The following is a 15,218-nucleotide window of genomic DNA, read 5'->3' as shown; positions in this document are numbered from 1 at the left end:
CGAGACAGTAGCAGACCCATTAACCCTGACGATCAACAATGGTAGACACCCAGCAGTGGTGGAAATGGGTATATTGGGCACCATCCTGACCGACACAATTGTCGACGGGGGGTCGGGAGTAAATGTCTTGCCAGAGGAAACATGGAAAAAATTGGGTAAACCTACTCTCTGGCCGTCCACCTTTACTTTATTGGGAGCAGACCAACACGGCATCAAGCCGCTGGGCACACTCATGGCGCAACAAGTGACGATCGGAACACAGCCGTTCGTCCTGAATTTTGTGGTCATCCCATTGAAGAAGAAGGGGTGCGACCCAACCGTCGCGACTCCAACTACCTACCCGTCGGCTAACTAACTTTTGATAATTAACATTACTAACTATACACTTTTTCCCGATAACAGAGGAAAAAGTTGGTGTTATGATAATAAATAAATAATAAATATTTATTCTTAGTTACCGGGTTTGGGCCCGGTTCGCCGAAATTAATAAGCTTTTTTCTCTATATTAATTCATGCCTATGATATGAATTTTTAGTGAGATTATTTTTTATTTATAAATTCAGTTAATTTTTTTAATAAATTCATTGATTATTATATATATTATTATTATATAATATATTAGATGTTATATTATATTATAATAATAATGTATATTAATAAATAATCTATATAATATTATTAAATTATAGTATAATATAGTATAATATAGTATAATATATTATAATATAATACACACATAGACACACATTGTTTTTTGTACTAATGAAGCCAAACCCCTTTTCAAAATTTTGTCGAACTGGCAACTTAGTATTTATTTAATTAATAGTGGAAAAAGCTAATCAATTAATTAAATAAAAAAAATATTTATTTAATTAATAGAGGAAATTATGGTAGAATAATTAAATAAATAATAAATATTTATTTAATTAAATAAGGACAATTTTAGGTGCATACACCTACAATCTTGAAACTTTTTGCAATTTTATTCTTGCCTTTGTTTTACCCGTGTTACTTTCCCCTAAGATACAATTCTTGTCCATTACTTGCCCTACTTCTTTAATCTTGACTTTTGGATATTATATGACCTGAAAGTGACAAGCCATCATTGAAAATCCTAGGAGCAAGGTTTGCAAATTTTGGTGACTTAAACATGATAACCCCTATCTTTTGTTGAAAAAATCTCCTTTGAATCCTAGTTGTTTTGAGAAAAACTACGAATTGATGTTTTAAACCTGAGAGCTGAGAAAATACGGAATATATGATTTTAAAATCTTCACAATTAAATACAATTTTCTTTGATGTTGAATACCCTCAAGAGATACCTTAGGTATTCATGGAAAGTTGCTGACAACTGGTGTATGTTTTATGAAAGACTGAAAATCTACTAAAAGGCCTTTTGAATTTGAGATAGAGATATCAATGAGATTGGATGCTTGAAAAATGCTTCAAAATCTGCAACAAAAGCTGCTGAAAACCCTGCTGAATGTTGACTAAGGAAATGTTGATGTTTTTGTAGCTAGGTTGGATTCCTTCTAGGGCCTACCTAGCATATGGGTGACTAATTGGCCTATCGGCCTTAGTCACATTAATGTGCAAAAATCAATATGTAACATGTATTTTGGTCTGGCCCTAAATGGGCGATGTAACTTGTGAATTGAGCCGGTCCTATAATGGGCAATGAAACTTGTAATGTGCAGATGTAACTTGTGAGTGTGAATAGGGCTGACCCTATAATGGGCGCCAAGCATATTATTGTTATTATTTGCAAGGCCGATCTGAGGTGTACAATGAGGTCAAAGCACATATATATGCAAGGTTCATTCATGCATCAAGACACACATCAAGTCAGCGAATTACATCCTCCTTCAGCAGCAAATTTATCCAAGACAGCAAATACATCTCTAAGACAGCAAATTGCATTATCAAGATCAGTGAACTTATCCAAGGGCAGCAAACTCATCTCCCAGGTGAATCTGTGCTTGAACAGCGAACCTCATTCATGGTCTACTACAGGTCTCCTTAATCAGCGAATTGTCCTCTCTGATTAGGGCATCATTCTCAGTCAAGGATAATTGCAGATAAGTTTGTTATAATTCAGATTTTCATGGTGTTGTTCATACTACTGTGGGCCCTAGTGTAAAGTTATATTCTGCTGTTCATATTGCTTCAAGTGTTGAAGCAAAAATTGTAAAAAGACAGTCTGATTATTGCCTAGTACAAGTTGAGATTTTGTTGCTGGGTTTTTCACCTCCAAGAGAGAAGTTTTCCCAGGGTACTCTTGTGTTCTGTGTGTTCATTGTGTTATTTCTGGTTATTGCTATCAGTCTGATCTAAAAACAACAGGAAAAACTTCAATGCAGCCTGGAAAGAATGAATGAACAAGTGCAATCCTCAAATGCTTTATAGGCAAAAGCTTCTAATTTTTGCTCCTCAAATCAATCTTCCTAGGGCACACTTAACTTCCAATTACACTTGCTATTTGCTAATTTTTTGTGTATAAAACTGCCTGAATACCTTCTAGTGCGTGTGCCTCATATATTGAGTGTTTACTTTTGATTTTTATTAAACATTGGTGCTTCCTTTGTCCAACTATACACCATTGCATTGGCTGTCATTTTTTACTTTAAACTCGTCCCATTTTGCTTAAGCACACTTGAAGTCTATTTTTTCCTTTTTGTAATTGAGAAATAAGACAACTCTTGGAGAAGCATGCATTTATGCTCTATGCATCCTTTTTCCATGTTTTTGCATTTTGGACTTCCCTTTACATAAGCACGTTTCTGAATGGAGAGTTCCTTTTTGACTTGAAGCGTTGTAGACCATCCTTCACACAAGTTTACTTCTTTTGGTCTTCCTTAGCTAAATTGCTCTCCATATGACTAGATGTTCATATTTTGAAAGCTTAAGAATTTTGTCTCCTCCTTTGATGTGGCATGCTCCTTTACACTAGAGGGATACCTCGCATGTTTCTTTTTTATTTATTTGGCCATAGATCAAGGAAGTGTGTCATAGTGGTCTGGATGTGCCTATTCTTCAACTTGGCCAATGTGCCCTCAAGATGTGAGAGACCAATCTTTTGACATTTTTCACCAAGTATGGATTACTCTTGTTCTGGTGTGCTTCAGTGGTCAGGATGCACCATTCTGACTTAACCATCTTCTTTAGGCCAGTTAGTGCAGTGGTACACTATACACTAGTATATCCATTTTCCATGCCTTAGTGATCTTTTTGCCTTTTCGCTAGTCCAAGCTTTGATCTTTGCCTTGTTTGATGCACATTGGAAGGCTTGTTGTTTTGGCTCTACCAAGACATTGATTTGATGTTAGTTATAAGTTATAACAAAGACGGCGTTCATGACAATTGGAGACAAGGATTTGATGATTATTCACTAGATGGAAAGCACAGTATTTTGGCTTTAAAAATGATTCTATATGAAAAATTTCATATGGGTAGTGGGTACAACACTTAAATCAGGTAATATTGCAACTTTGAAATTAAGTTGCATGTAATTGTCAAGTTGATACCAGAGTGATCTTGATTCTCAGAAATGATTATTGGATGGTGTAGTTGTGTCCTTAGCTTTCATAAGCCGCTTTTGTGGAAATATAAAGTGGGCAGTCATAACAAATGACTTAATCTTCCACTGGCCAAATAAACACCTATATTTATAAAATTAATTTATGGATGACAACCATCTAATTCCAGGCAATTATGTCAATTCCAACTTGTATCTGATGGTTTGTTGGGCTTTCAACCAAGCAGGGGATTAAATATTGGCCATGTAGCTATATAGTAGTAACTTTGTAATGTCCCCTGCTAGGAGGCTGCCTGCATAATTAACATACATTATTATGCCTTAAGTCAGAACACTAAACTAAAGAACAATTAGCATTCATAACACGATAGTACTGAAGCCCCAATCCTTCTTCCTAATCATCAACCCTAACGGAGGATGGGGAATTACTTGTTAGGGCACTAGGAAAACCATTCTCCACAAATAGGCCCAAAGGTTTCAGGAACATCCACCCATACCACCTCTTGGACTCCCTAAGGGTTTCAGGAATACCCATCCATACCACCTCTTGGGTCTCACCCATTTTGGGAGGTATCACACCCGCCTTTCCGTAACAAAACCAACTTATCCTCATGAGGGGCAATAGAGAATGATTAAGGATTAGGCTATGAGTATACTATTGTCTCATGTATTATGAATATATATGTAAACTAATGAAATTAAGCATATAAATCTGATTAACAAATATAAATCTTATTATCTCTGTTATATGGGTATATAAGAATAAATGTAACAGTTTATACTATAGACCATATATCTGTCCTTTATTCCTTATAGGATTCAGATGTAATATTACTGTAAATAAACATTCAGTTAATGAGTGAGATACAGCATACCAATCTGCTGTTACGCAATGATTGCCAATATAATACGATCTGCCAATAAATTAACATATGTTCTCCTTTGGTGATCTTCTCTTATACTTCTTCATTGGGCTTGGAAGGTTATGTCCTTTCCCAAGATCACAGCCCTCTCAAGAGTGGTGTCTCCTCATACTGTCTTTTGCCCCTTAACAACCCATTGTTGTTTGGGTGTAATCATATCACCATCAGTAATTAATAACACAAGTATTAATTTAAACACAAACCTTTCATATGCCCCTTAATCTTATCACTGCATTATTATCTTATATAGGGACCGCTGCATACACTCAAGATACAGAGATCACTGTTTGTTAATTGACAATGAAATCGCTGCCTTAATTGGAATAGCTCCTCGATAATAATTATATGTGCCTTTGTAAAGTGATTGCTGTGTATCTAGCAACCTATCTACCGGTGCTTTCAGCATATCTAATTTTATCTTTCTTATTTCATATTTATTTCTATGTTTGAGCAGTGTTATTTTGGTTGTTAATCAAACCTTAATAGGATCTTTGTTTTATTCTATTAAGTCTGAAGGGCTGCGAGCTGTCTGAGATAAAAGTTGTTATCTAATTGTTATACAAGCTACAATCTATTTTGATGGGGCCATGAGAAACTTTGTCAAAACATATCTTCGCATCATAAATAAAGAGGGTGAAAATAATTGTCTCTAATATCTGTAAGTGATGATTTTCAGGAATAGTTCTGTGTACAAATTGTATTATATTGTTTGGATATTTAGTAGGAAACTTTAGAAATGTTATAATGGTGGGGAATTAGTTAGGGATCTGCTGATTTCATTTGGTTTAGATTTCTTGTGCAGATAACAAAATCTTGTTTGTGAATATTTCAACTATGAGTATCAACAAGGCTATCGGAGGTATCAAGGTATTTCTTCCACAGATCAGAAACTTGGATTTATTGATTGTATGAAGCATGACACTTTCTGGTGACTTTGTCCTTGGTGTGAAATGGATGTACGTGCTTTATTTTTAGTTGTGATTTTGATTTCACTGCTCTATTTGGATCTAAGGCAATTTATTTGATCTCTATTTTCAGCCCCCTTTTTCTGTGCAAGAAAAATTTCAGCATCTGTCAAATTTTAGTCCTGCAGTCGATTACAAAGCAGGCATGCTTGTCCTGCCAGCAGAAAACCACAGCGTTCAATTTTATGATTTATATTATGATCGAGCAGTTACAGAGGTGAGACCACAATATTTTGGCAACACATTAAGATTGAAAAATCACCGCATGTGTTCTTGCAACTCATTTAGTAGGCATCCTCTCCTCAAATCAAGTAAACAAAAATGGTGTTCGTTTGTCTCAATGTCATTCATTTGTAAAATTATGAAGTCAAGCTTTTTTCTTTTTTTCTTGATTAGCAATTGAGTTTGTATTTGGCATCGCTTTTGATTGATTAAATTTACATTAGTTGTGTTAATTGGATAAATTAAAGCAATAACATTGAGAGTTATTTTAAGTGATAGGATAATCATGAGATTTATGTCTTTTTCCTTCTCTATAACATAGATGTCAGTCATGTTTCCTGTGAACAGGTTCAGGTTTCTCGAAGAAATTATATCCCCGCAAATGAAACTACGGTGGGTAATATTTTTGTCACATCACACTATCGATTGTAAACAATTGCTTATTACTAGTAATCACTTGTGATAAATGCTGCGACTTTTATTCCACAAATATATGCACTAAGTTTGCTATATGGTATGCAGGTTTTAGTCAGCCTTGTGGCATTGTCAGGAGATGCTTCTGTGATGGGTACAGTTGAATTTAAAGTTGGAGAAGATGGTATTGGTCATGGATTTTCTCTAAAATTCTGGGCAGCTGAATCTGGACACAGAAAGTTCTCATTATCAACTATTATTGATGAACCTCACAGGTACTGCATGATGAGAAAATATGTAGCATATATTCTTTGTGGTAATTTTCAAGTAATGAGAGCAGCAATAAACAAGCAAAGAGAACATTTTCTCATAAAATTGTTTTCTGAGTAGAAAATTAATCCATCCGTCTATGGAACCTGTATTCTAGTTATTCACTGATGGATAGTAAATCTGCACTTTCTACATTATTACCATGTTTTGAAAGTATTGTATGCACGAAATTAGACAAAATCCTGCATAAGATTGGATTTTAGCTGAGTTACCGGGTTCGGCTACATAGGCCCCCCTATTGCCCAAATACGATTTGTGGTTCGGTTTGGTCACTCAGTTGGGCAAAATATTTATTATGTCATGTGCTTTGTTTTGGCCTCCTGCTGCTGACATTTCATCTGACTCAGCTGACATGCCATAGCCCTTGGTCAGAGTATCTCAGCAGCAGTCAAAGTACGTATCGGGGTTTATTTATTTTTAAGTTTATTTATTTTATAAATTGAAATTCAATGATTTATTATATATTATATTATATTATAATATATAATATAATATAATAAAATAAAAATTGTTTTTGTACTAAACAAACCCAAACGAACCCAAACCCCTTTTCAAAATTTTGCTGTACCGGCGTACCGGTTCTTCGAACCTAAACCCGAACCGGCAACTAAGGATTTTAGAAAAAAATATGAAGGTTGGAATATATTGAACTTTATAATTATGCATACCACATAAAATAATCATAAATCATATCTACTTTCTTTAGTAATTTGCTAACTATATCTCAAAGCATAGTTGTTTTTTGAATAAAAAAACGAACCTCATCATCTTAGATGGAAATCAAAGTGTACGTAGTTCAAGCCCGGGCATTATAGAGAGAAGGATACATAGCTGAATTCATTGGGACAGATCATAATCTAAAATCCTTCGCAGATCCTATTGAAGCTTGGTTGACCACCATTGAGGAGGAAATCCATAATAATTAAGGTTGGAGTTGTCAGGATGTAATGTGTTCAATAATTTCTTCTGGATTTGATTGTGTATGCCAATTTTTATCATCAACGTTTCGAATCACACTCCGTGATTCATCATCAGGATGTAATGGCCCCTTTTTATCTGGTCTAGAAATATAATTAAATAATTAAAATTAATTTTTTAATTATTTAATATGGTCATTAATTCCTAAGTTAAGTGACAACTTTATGTCAAGGCCACTTTATTATTTCCTAAGCTAAAGTAAGAAATACTAAAAAGAAAGGGAAATATGAAGATAGAGGGAAGCCGAAAGGGTGGATCTGAAGAGTTATAAAAGAGCAGTGAGAGGCTAAATGGAGATATGTTGAGTTATTCTTTTCCTTTGCTTGAAACCTTCATGGTTCTAGACATTTAGAACTTGTTCCATCTCAGCTTCTTGAGGAACACAAACCCTCTGGAAAGGCCAGTTTCAGGGGTGAAAGATTCCTCCCTAGCTTGTGTTTGGCCTACTTATTCAGACTTCGCATCTGGATTTCAACGATTGGGATTGGGAGATTTTACAGTGTTTCTTTTCAGACATGAGGTTATCATTGGAGATCAGAAATAATTATTACTGCTCATCTTTTGGTCATTTCTGTCTGGATGTGAGTCTTTTGGTTGCTGTTTATTGTTGGGAACAATAATTTTCATATCCTTGTGTGGCACCTTTCATTTTAGGCAGTTTCCTTGCTGATAGGAAAGGTCAGAAATTTATATTGCTAAATCTCCATGATATTTCTGATTATTAAGAAGAGCATTTCGTTATACACATTTCTGTCCAATTCTTTTCTTTGAAACCTGCACTTTGGATTATAAGAACAGCAATGCAGATATATATCTTTGTAGCTATGTTTCAACTTTCAACAAAGCATTGCAAATTTTGATGCACAATCTACATGTGTATTAATACATATGGAACAATTGAACATGCACTGGTAATAGAAAGGAAGAACTTTGGAAATTTTTAAAAAGTAGTACATTATTCCCTTAGGGATCTTACACAAGAGCTCAATTGGCTAGCCCATCCACTGCTAAATGTTCTCTGGGAACATGGGTGAATTGAACCTCCTAGAACTTGTCCTTCAAGCTTTCAATCTCCCCCAACTCTCTTGCTATTTGCCAGTTTTTGCTATGGAGTCCATGAGGATCAGATAAAAGGCTAATAATAACCTTTGAGTCTGATTCAATTTGTAGTTTTTGCCACCCAATTTTGAAAGCCTCTTGTATTCCCTTATAAACTGACTTTTTAGAACAGCATGCCAAAGTAATATCTCATGTATTCATCATCTCAAACCATTTGAGACAATACATTTTTTATAGCAAGAAGTCTTTCTTGAATTTCTCCCACATAGTTTTACCTAATCCTAGAACGAACGAGTTGTTAAAAAACTCGTAACCGACACAACAATATGAGCACTAACAATAGTTTTTCCAACATTCCCCCCCTTAGTGCGAACATGGTAAAACTCACACTTTCCACTATAGTAAGCCCAACTGTTTTGACTCGTGATCTTGATTCAAGCAAAAGACACCTCTCATCAACCTTTCATGGTTTTCACATAGTTTTACCACAAACCTGGACATGAACAGGAACACACTCATTTGTTCACCTCGTATGGTTTTCTGAATTACCACTAACCTTTTCAAGATCCACGAGTTGCACTATAGTAATGTTTTTGTTGATTACAAGATTTTACACTAAGAGGTTACATAAGGAAATAACACACTCCTGAATAGAAATAGCCACTGTTGTTGATCATGCTACTCGATCTCCAATAGCATAGGAAATTGTCTTTGCCATTGGAGATGGAATATTGGTGTTATATTCCCTCCCCATGATGTGAAATTTCCAATTATTAAAAACATATAAAATAGAAACACATATCACAATATTAAATAAAATGCCACCAAAGTTGATAAGCGGGCCCATTGTTGGTGACTGATGGGAGGATGCTGAGTGTCCTCTTTCCTCTGATGCTGCCTGCCTACAAGCTTGAATTTATTTAAAACGCATATTCTTCATCACTAGGGCATGATATCTTTTCATCATTGGCATAGTTTTCCCAAAATGTTTCTTTAGCCAAGGAAGCATGTTTATCTAGTAGATCCTAGCCCTCTTCTTACAATTCAAAATTACATGTCCTACTTCATTACAATAAAAGCATTTTATTTTCCCTTTTGAGGAGAAATGCTTGAATTTGTACTTCACTTTCTTGAAAATGAACTTGCTTTGTTAGGTACATATAAGACTTCTTCAAATTCCGAGTCTACATTATGGTCAAGCAGAGTAGAGATCTCCTTCAAGGCTAATGTTTACCTTGCTTAATGTAAACACTATACCATACATATTCTTAGGCAAACTATTCAAAAGCATTGCTTTGGCATCATCATCCTTTACTTTCTCATTAATGCCAGCTAGCTGATTTAGGAGAGTGAAACTTACTTATATGATATGCCATTTTTGCACCTCTATCCACCATCAATCCATACAGTCTTTGCTTCAATGTAGTCTTGACAATTTCTGCTTTAGATCTGGAAAGCTTGTTTAATTTCTTCTAGATCTCTTTTGCAGACTTTATGATATCTACATGGTGTAAGTACGCTTTTGACAAGCCAAGGCCAATGCTTCCCAATGCTTTTTGATTTTTGATAGTCCACTTGTTAATTTCATTTCCATTAGTTGGAGAGATTGAGTTAGGTTTGACAACATACCAAAGATCTATTTCAATCAAGCGTAACTGCATTTGTATTTTCCAAGTACAAAAATCTCTACCTTCAAATTTTTCAAAGAAACTTAATTTATCCATGACTACCCCTTTAATCAAAAGTAAATTAAAGGTGTCGGGCTCTACCACTAATGCACCTTGATTATTACATAAATGCTCTCATTCTAGAGTAAGAATTTTAGGAAGGAAAATCTTAATGTTCGATAGAATTAGAGATATTAATTTTGATCTTCTCCAAAACATAACCGATATCCCTGCTATCCTGCTAGAAAATTCTACTTTCTCCTTCCAAATGTTCCAGAGCATTAGGGTGATGTTAGAGCACACAATCAAGAGGATGTTCTGACCCTTAGGTAATTCAAAAGACTGAATGCTGAGCCAAGGAAGATTGTACACATTGGATGAAAACTACAATAAGGAGACCACCTAGACCACCCATGGACATTGGAAAAACAAATGTGTAATGGTTTCCTCATTATCCAATGATACTACACAGAGAAAGGGGCTATAAATGTCATGTTTCACGAGCATATCACGCATTAAGATCCTTCCCTTTAACATCAACCACACAAAGAATCTCACCATGGACCATATAGCAAGCTGCCATATAAGTTTGAAAATATCCTTTAGTGGATGGCAAGTAGCTCTGTTTAGATCAGGTTAGCCTGAAAAGATTGTATATTAACCTTTTGGGTTTTGTCTCCAAGCTAGGGAGTCGGACATTGAGGAAGTTGATAGTGGATGACCCAAGACAATTCTATTGATTTGAGATTGCTGCCCTTCTAAAATTATTCAATAAAAGAATTACCCAAAGTCCAGTTTTGGTTTTTAATTTTAACTGATATCCACAATCTTTTTTGAAGTGGATCAATATGCGAGTGGAGCAACTGGTGTGGCTCTATTGAATAAAGTTTGTAGGTGGAATGTATATTTCATTGGGAAGATGAGTAAGGCCATGGAAAATTATTTTTTATATGGTATTTTGTTTGCATTGAAGAAGTGGATAAGAGACATTACCTGCTGCTGAAGGAATTTACTAGTTGTAGAGATCACCAAGCATTGAAATTCACTAAAATGGAAAAGAAGTTGAATCAAACCATGTGAAGAGTGTGGATTCTCAAAGAGGCGTATGTAATGTCCCCACTTTGAAATAAAATTTAATAATAAATGATAATAATAAATGATAATAATAAAATTAAAATAAGTAAAATTAAATTAAAATATAAAATAATATAATTAAATATAATTAAATATGATTAATTAAAAATTAATTAAGTTAATGAAAAGTCAAAAGACATGAAAGGAAAAGTTGTGACTCCCTCAACAATGAGATATAAAAGGGAGAAGAGAACCTCATTTGAGAGGGGGAATAATTTGAAAATGAGAGGTGCAGATCTGATTCAAATAATAAATGCAGATCTGATTATGAGAGGTTGTGTCCCTTTCAAAGGGCAGAAATAATGAAGAGTTGCACTCTTCAAAGGGTGCTAATGGTGAAAGGGTGTGTCTCTTGCCAAAGGGTATACATGATGAAGTGGTGTGACCTCTCCCTCACATTGAGAGATATAAAGGAAAAGAATCAAAGCATCCAATAACATCACCATGGATTGATAAGATCAGAACTGTAATTATGTTACAAGCAGTAACATCTTTGTTCTTAGTGGTATGCATGGGGATGAGCTGAGTTGTTCATTCGCATTTTGGCATAAAGTGGTTATATATACTTATGGATAGAAAACCGGAAGAACACCACCATCATTGCCCAGTTGGGTGGTTCTATATGCACAGAGTCAGTAAACCAGATCGCATGAAGACATGGATTGGTGCCAAGGATGACAGTATATACATAGCATAGTGACAAAGAACTACAACACAAACCACGCCAGTGCAATTTCCATTACAAAATCAGTCATAGACACATATTACATACTCATATCAATGAATGACACCTTCAGAACTGCTGGTATCATTAACTCTATCAGTCATAACATATCCTCAATTGTCAAAATCCGGAAAGCTGATCAAGATAAGTTCCATTATTCGAATTAATCTCAGAATTTTATAGTAAAATATATCTAATTCTGATAAAATTGTATTTATTAATATATTACTATTCTAATTTGTGGTTAGAATGGATGTCTCAGGTTTAAATTAAGGGAAATCCCAAGTGGGGACATTACATCGTAAATTTGTCTTGAAAACACATAACTTGTTAGTTGAATAGGGTGGTGAATTTTGAGGAGAAATGCATTTTTGACAACTATGTCAATAGATGTAGGACAATCGTGTGGAATTGAAATCATGAAGGAACTATGTGAAGGAGATGAGCTCTCTATAGATGTGTTAAAAGCTCGTCAATAACCATTGATCAATAATTAAGTACATAAATTATTTATTTGGAGTGGATTTGTGTTTTGAGTGATGAAATTGGGATTTTTGTTTCAAGTGTTGAAATAGTGCTATCTACAGGTTCAAGGTGGGAGAACTTCATTAATGAGTTATGTGGTGGTGATTTGAGTTGTCATTCATCCAAGATAAAATCCAATCCAATCCAAGCTCTGAATGAACACATATTTTTTTCCTAGATTTTCCATGGATGTTATTAGGTATGTGGAGGTGTAAAATTTTATGGATAGTAAGTTAGGCTAGAATGCTGCATCGCACAATCCATTGCCAATGCAGAATTTGTACTAGGAAATGACCATGGATTTTGTACTACTCTTTCCAAGTACATAAAGGTAAGAATTACATATTTGAAGTTGATGTAATTTAGAAAAATGTCTGATTTGTTGCCTAGTAAGAAGAGTAATGTGCTGTATATGTAGAACATATTTTCTGCAGTTTGTAGGAATTATGTTTTGGTAGGTAAATGTTATAAATCAATTTTCCAAATTTCCAAACTCAGATTTTTTTAATTGGTGATATGTTGAAAGGGTGCACTTCCATATATTTAATAAATAAAAGGTGAGAGATCTGCTCTAAATAATTGTACAGTTGATGCACAATTTGAGTATGTAGGAGCTTGTTTGGCAATATTTACATGCTAACCCATTGGTTAGGACATACCCATGGTGCCAATTCTGGTATGGGGTTGGGTATGCCGGTATGACAACATTTTTCTTTCTAGGTGTTGGTTGAAAATTTTGTACACTTGGGGGATGACAAAATTGTGGTTTCAGCCACAGTGTGTGAGTATAAAACTCTCCTAATTTAGGGAAGGCTCCCCCTTTGCTCTCTACTTCAACAATTCAAAAATAAACTCTAACTCTAAATCTATTCTAAATCTGGGTGAAACTCTGTCTTGTTCTCTTTTTTCAGAAAATACACTTATTCTTTTCTCTTCTTTCAGAAAAGAATCACAACTGATAGCACAAATGATTAATGAAGTAAAGTAAATAAAGAAGCAAAGTTTCCATAAAGGCACAAAGTCCTCCGTTGTTTCTTCGGGACAGGAAAACAGAAAGAAAGCTCAAATTCTTCAACTATCTACTCTCGTATCAACCTTTTTAGATGATTTTCTGGTAACCAGGCACAGTATTTAGCAACTCAAAGTTTGACTGCATGATGCACTTCTTATGCACAAACATAGAAAATAAAAGCAGCGCAAAGTTCGCAAGTTACCCCCTTTGCTTGAGCGTCTTGCATTAGCTTTAAACGTGACAAGCAGCTGAAAGTCTGCAGTATCAAATCTTAAGACCAAAACTCCAAATGCAATAAGAAGCTCAAGTTTGCAAGATTAAGATTGAATCCCTCTTGTATAACACCTCAAAACTCACAATCAATCTCTAGAAAATGTCGTCACATAACACCTTGAATGAACACAAAGTTTGAAAGCCATTTGCCTCTTTTAATTGATTGCAATTTGATTTACAACTAAGCTCAAAGTCTTAAGAGTGCACATACAACCTGGCATAATTTTGTTGCATTGCCAAAAGATACAGATTACAATAGACCCCCTCAAGTATTTATAAGAGAGGAGCCTTGAGAAAAAGGTGGGAGGATCCCAACTAACTTGAGAAATTCTCTCAACCACCATGACTTATTCCAACCACAGTCCAAATTTAACTCAACTTGTAGTTGCTTTACATGTAATTACATTTTACAAAAATGCAAGTAAAAGTGACACTTGCAATTACAAAACTTGTTTTTACATGTAACTCGTCAAAACAAAATTACAAATGCATAATTGAAACTATTCTATGTGTTCGAAGACACGACTCTAACTACATCATCTTTTGTCTGTGATGATCTTCATGTTGCTTCAGGATGCTAGAACTTGAAGTATTTAGGATTGGTGAAGACATCTCAAACCGGAATGGGAATTTGCATCCTTAATGATCTTTGTGTCCTTGGCCAACGAACTTCAATCTTATCTTCTTGCTTGGGGTAGTATTGGCTTTTCAAGAGGGAAGTTCTTTGCAAGGCTAAGGTAAGAAGCCTATCTCTGTCTTGAAAGCATTTTATGCTCTCAATCATTCGTATCACTTATCCATCTCCTTGTGTGGCTCCGTCATGTTGTTGTTCTTTCTTTGTATCATCTTCCAATCTTGGAATCTGCTTGCAAAATAAGGCCCATGCCTTAATTTATTGATTTGGTAGGTCGTGTGTGCAAACATGACTGACATGGGTGACACAAAGGGACCGCAAAAGTGGGGCCAAAGTTCAATTTCGGGTTTGGGAAGGCTGACTGCAAGTGTGGAAAACAAGAGTACGGAGATCAAATATGCAACTTCATATGTGCAATAGGAAAATACAAGTTTGCACTTGTAATTGGATCATAGAGACTCATTTGCAAGTGTTTTCATGATGGGAAAAGCATAGACTTGTTAAATATCACCACTTGTAACCAGGTTTCAAAATTCCGACTGCAAGTGTACAAGTGTTGCATGTTTGGGAATAGCTTGCAAATGAGTGGGAAAAATCTTCATAGTTTGCCCTTGAAATCAGAACTTGGGGATTTGATAGCAAATTGGACTTGGAACTTCAAAGGGGAAAACTTGCAACCACTCTTATGATGCATGGTACATTCTACTTGCAATAACGAACTTGCACTCCTCTTTTCGAAACCCGACAAGCAATATGGGAGAGTAATAAGAGGGAAATAAGCACTTGTAATCAGGTCTTGAGGACCCGACTACAAGTTACATTA

General features: G+C 35.2%; 1 protein-coding gene across 1 annotated transcript in view; it reads left to right on the top strand.

Annotated features, from left to right (window-relative positions):
- LOC131051494 (uncharacterized) overlaps nucleotides 1-15,218 on the top strand; it is a 98,219-nt gene that overhangs the window by 55,915 nt on the left and 27,086 nt on the right. The window contains exons 6-9 of the mRNA XM_057986052.2: nucleotides 5,248-5,325; nucleotides 5,497-5,640; nucleotides 5,994-6,038; nucleotides 6,168-6,334. Coding sequence (XP_057842035.2) covers nucleotides 5,248-5,325; nucleotides 5,497-5,640; nucleotides 5,994-6,038; nucleotides 6,168-6,334 — 434 coding nt within the window. The remainder of the gene's footprint in view (nucleotides 1-5,247; nucleotides 5,326-5,496; nucleotides 5,641-5,993; nucleotides 6,039-6,167; nucleotides 6,335-15,218) is intronic.

Source organism: Cryptomeria japonica, chromosome 2 (genome assembly GCF_030272615.1).
Source record: "Cryptomeria japonica chromosome 2, Sugi_1.0, whole genome shotgun sequence".
Classification (NCBI taxonomy): domain Eukaryota; kingdom Viridiplantae; phylum Streptophyta; class Pinopsida; order Cupressales; family Cupressaceae; genus Cryptomeria; species Cryptomeria japonica.
This window is presented reverse-complemented; position numbering and strand designations above follow the sequence as displayed.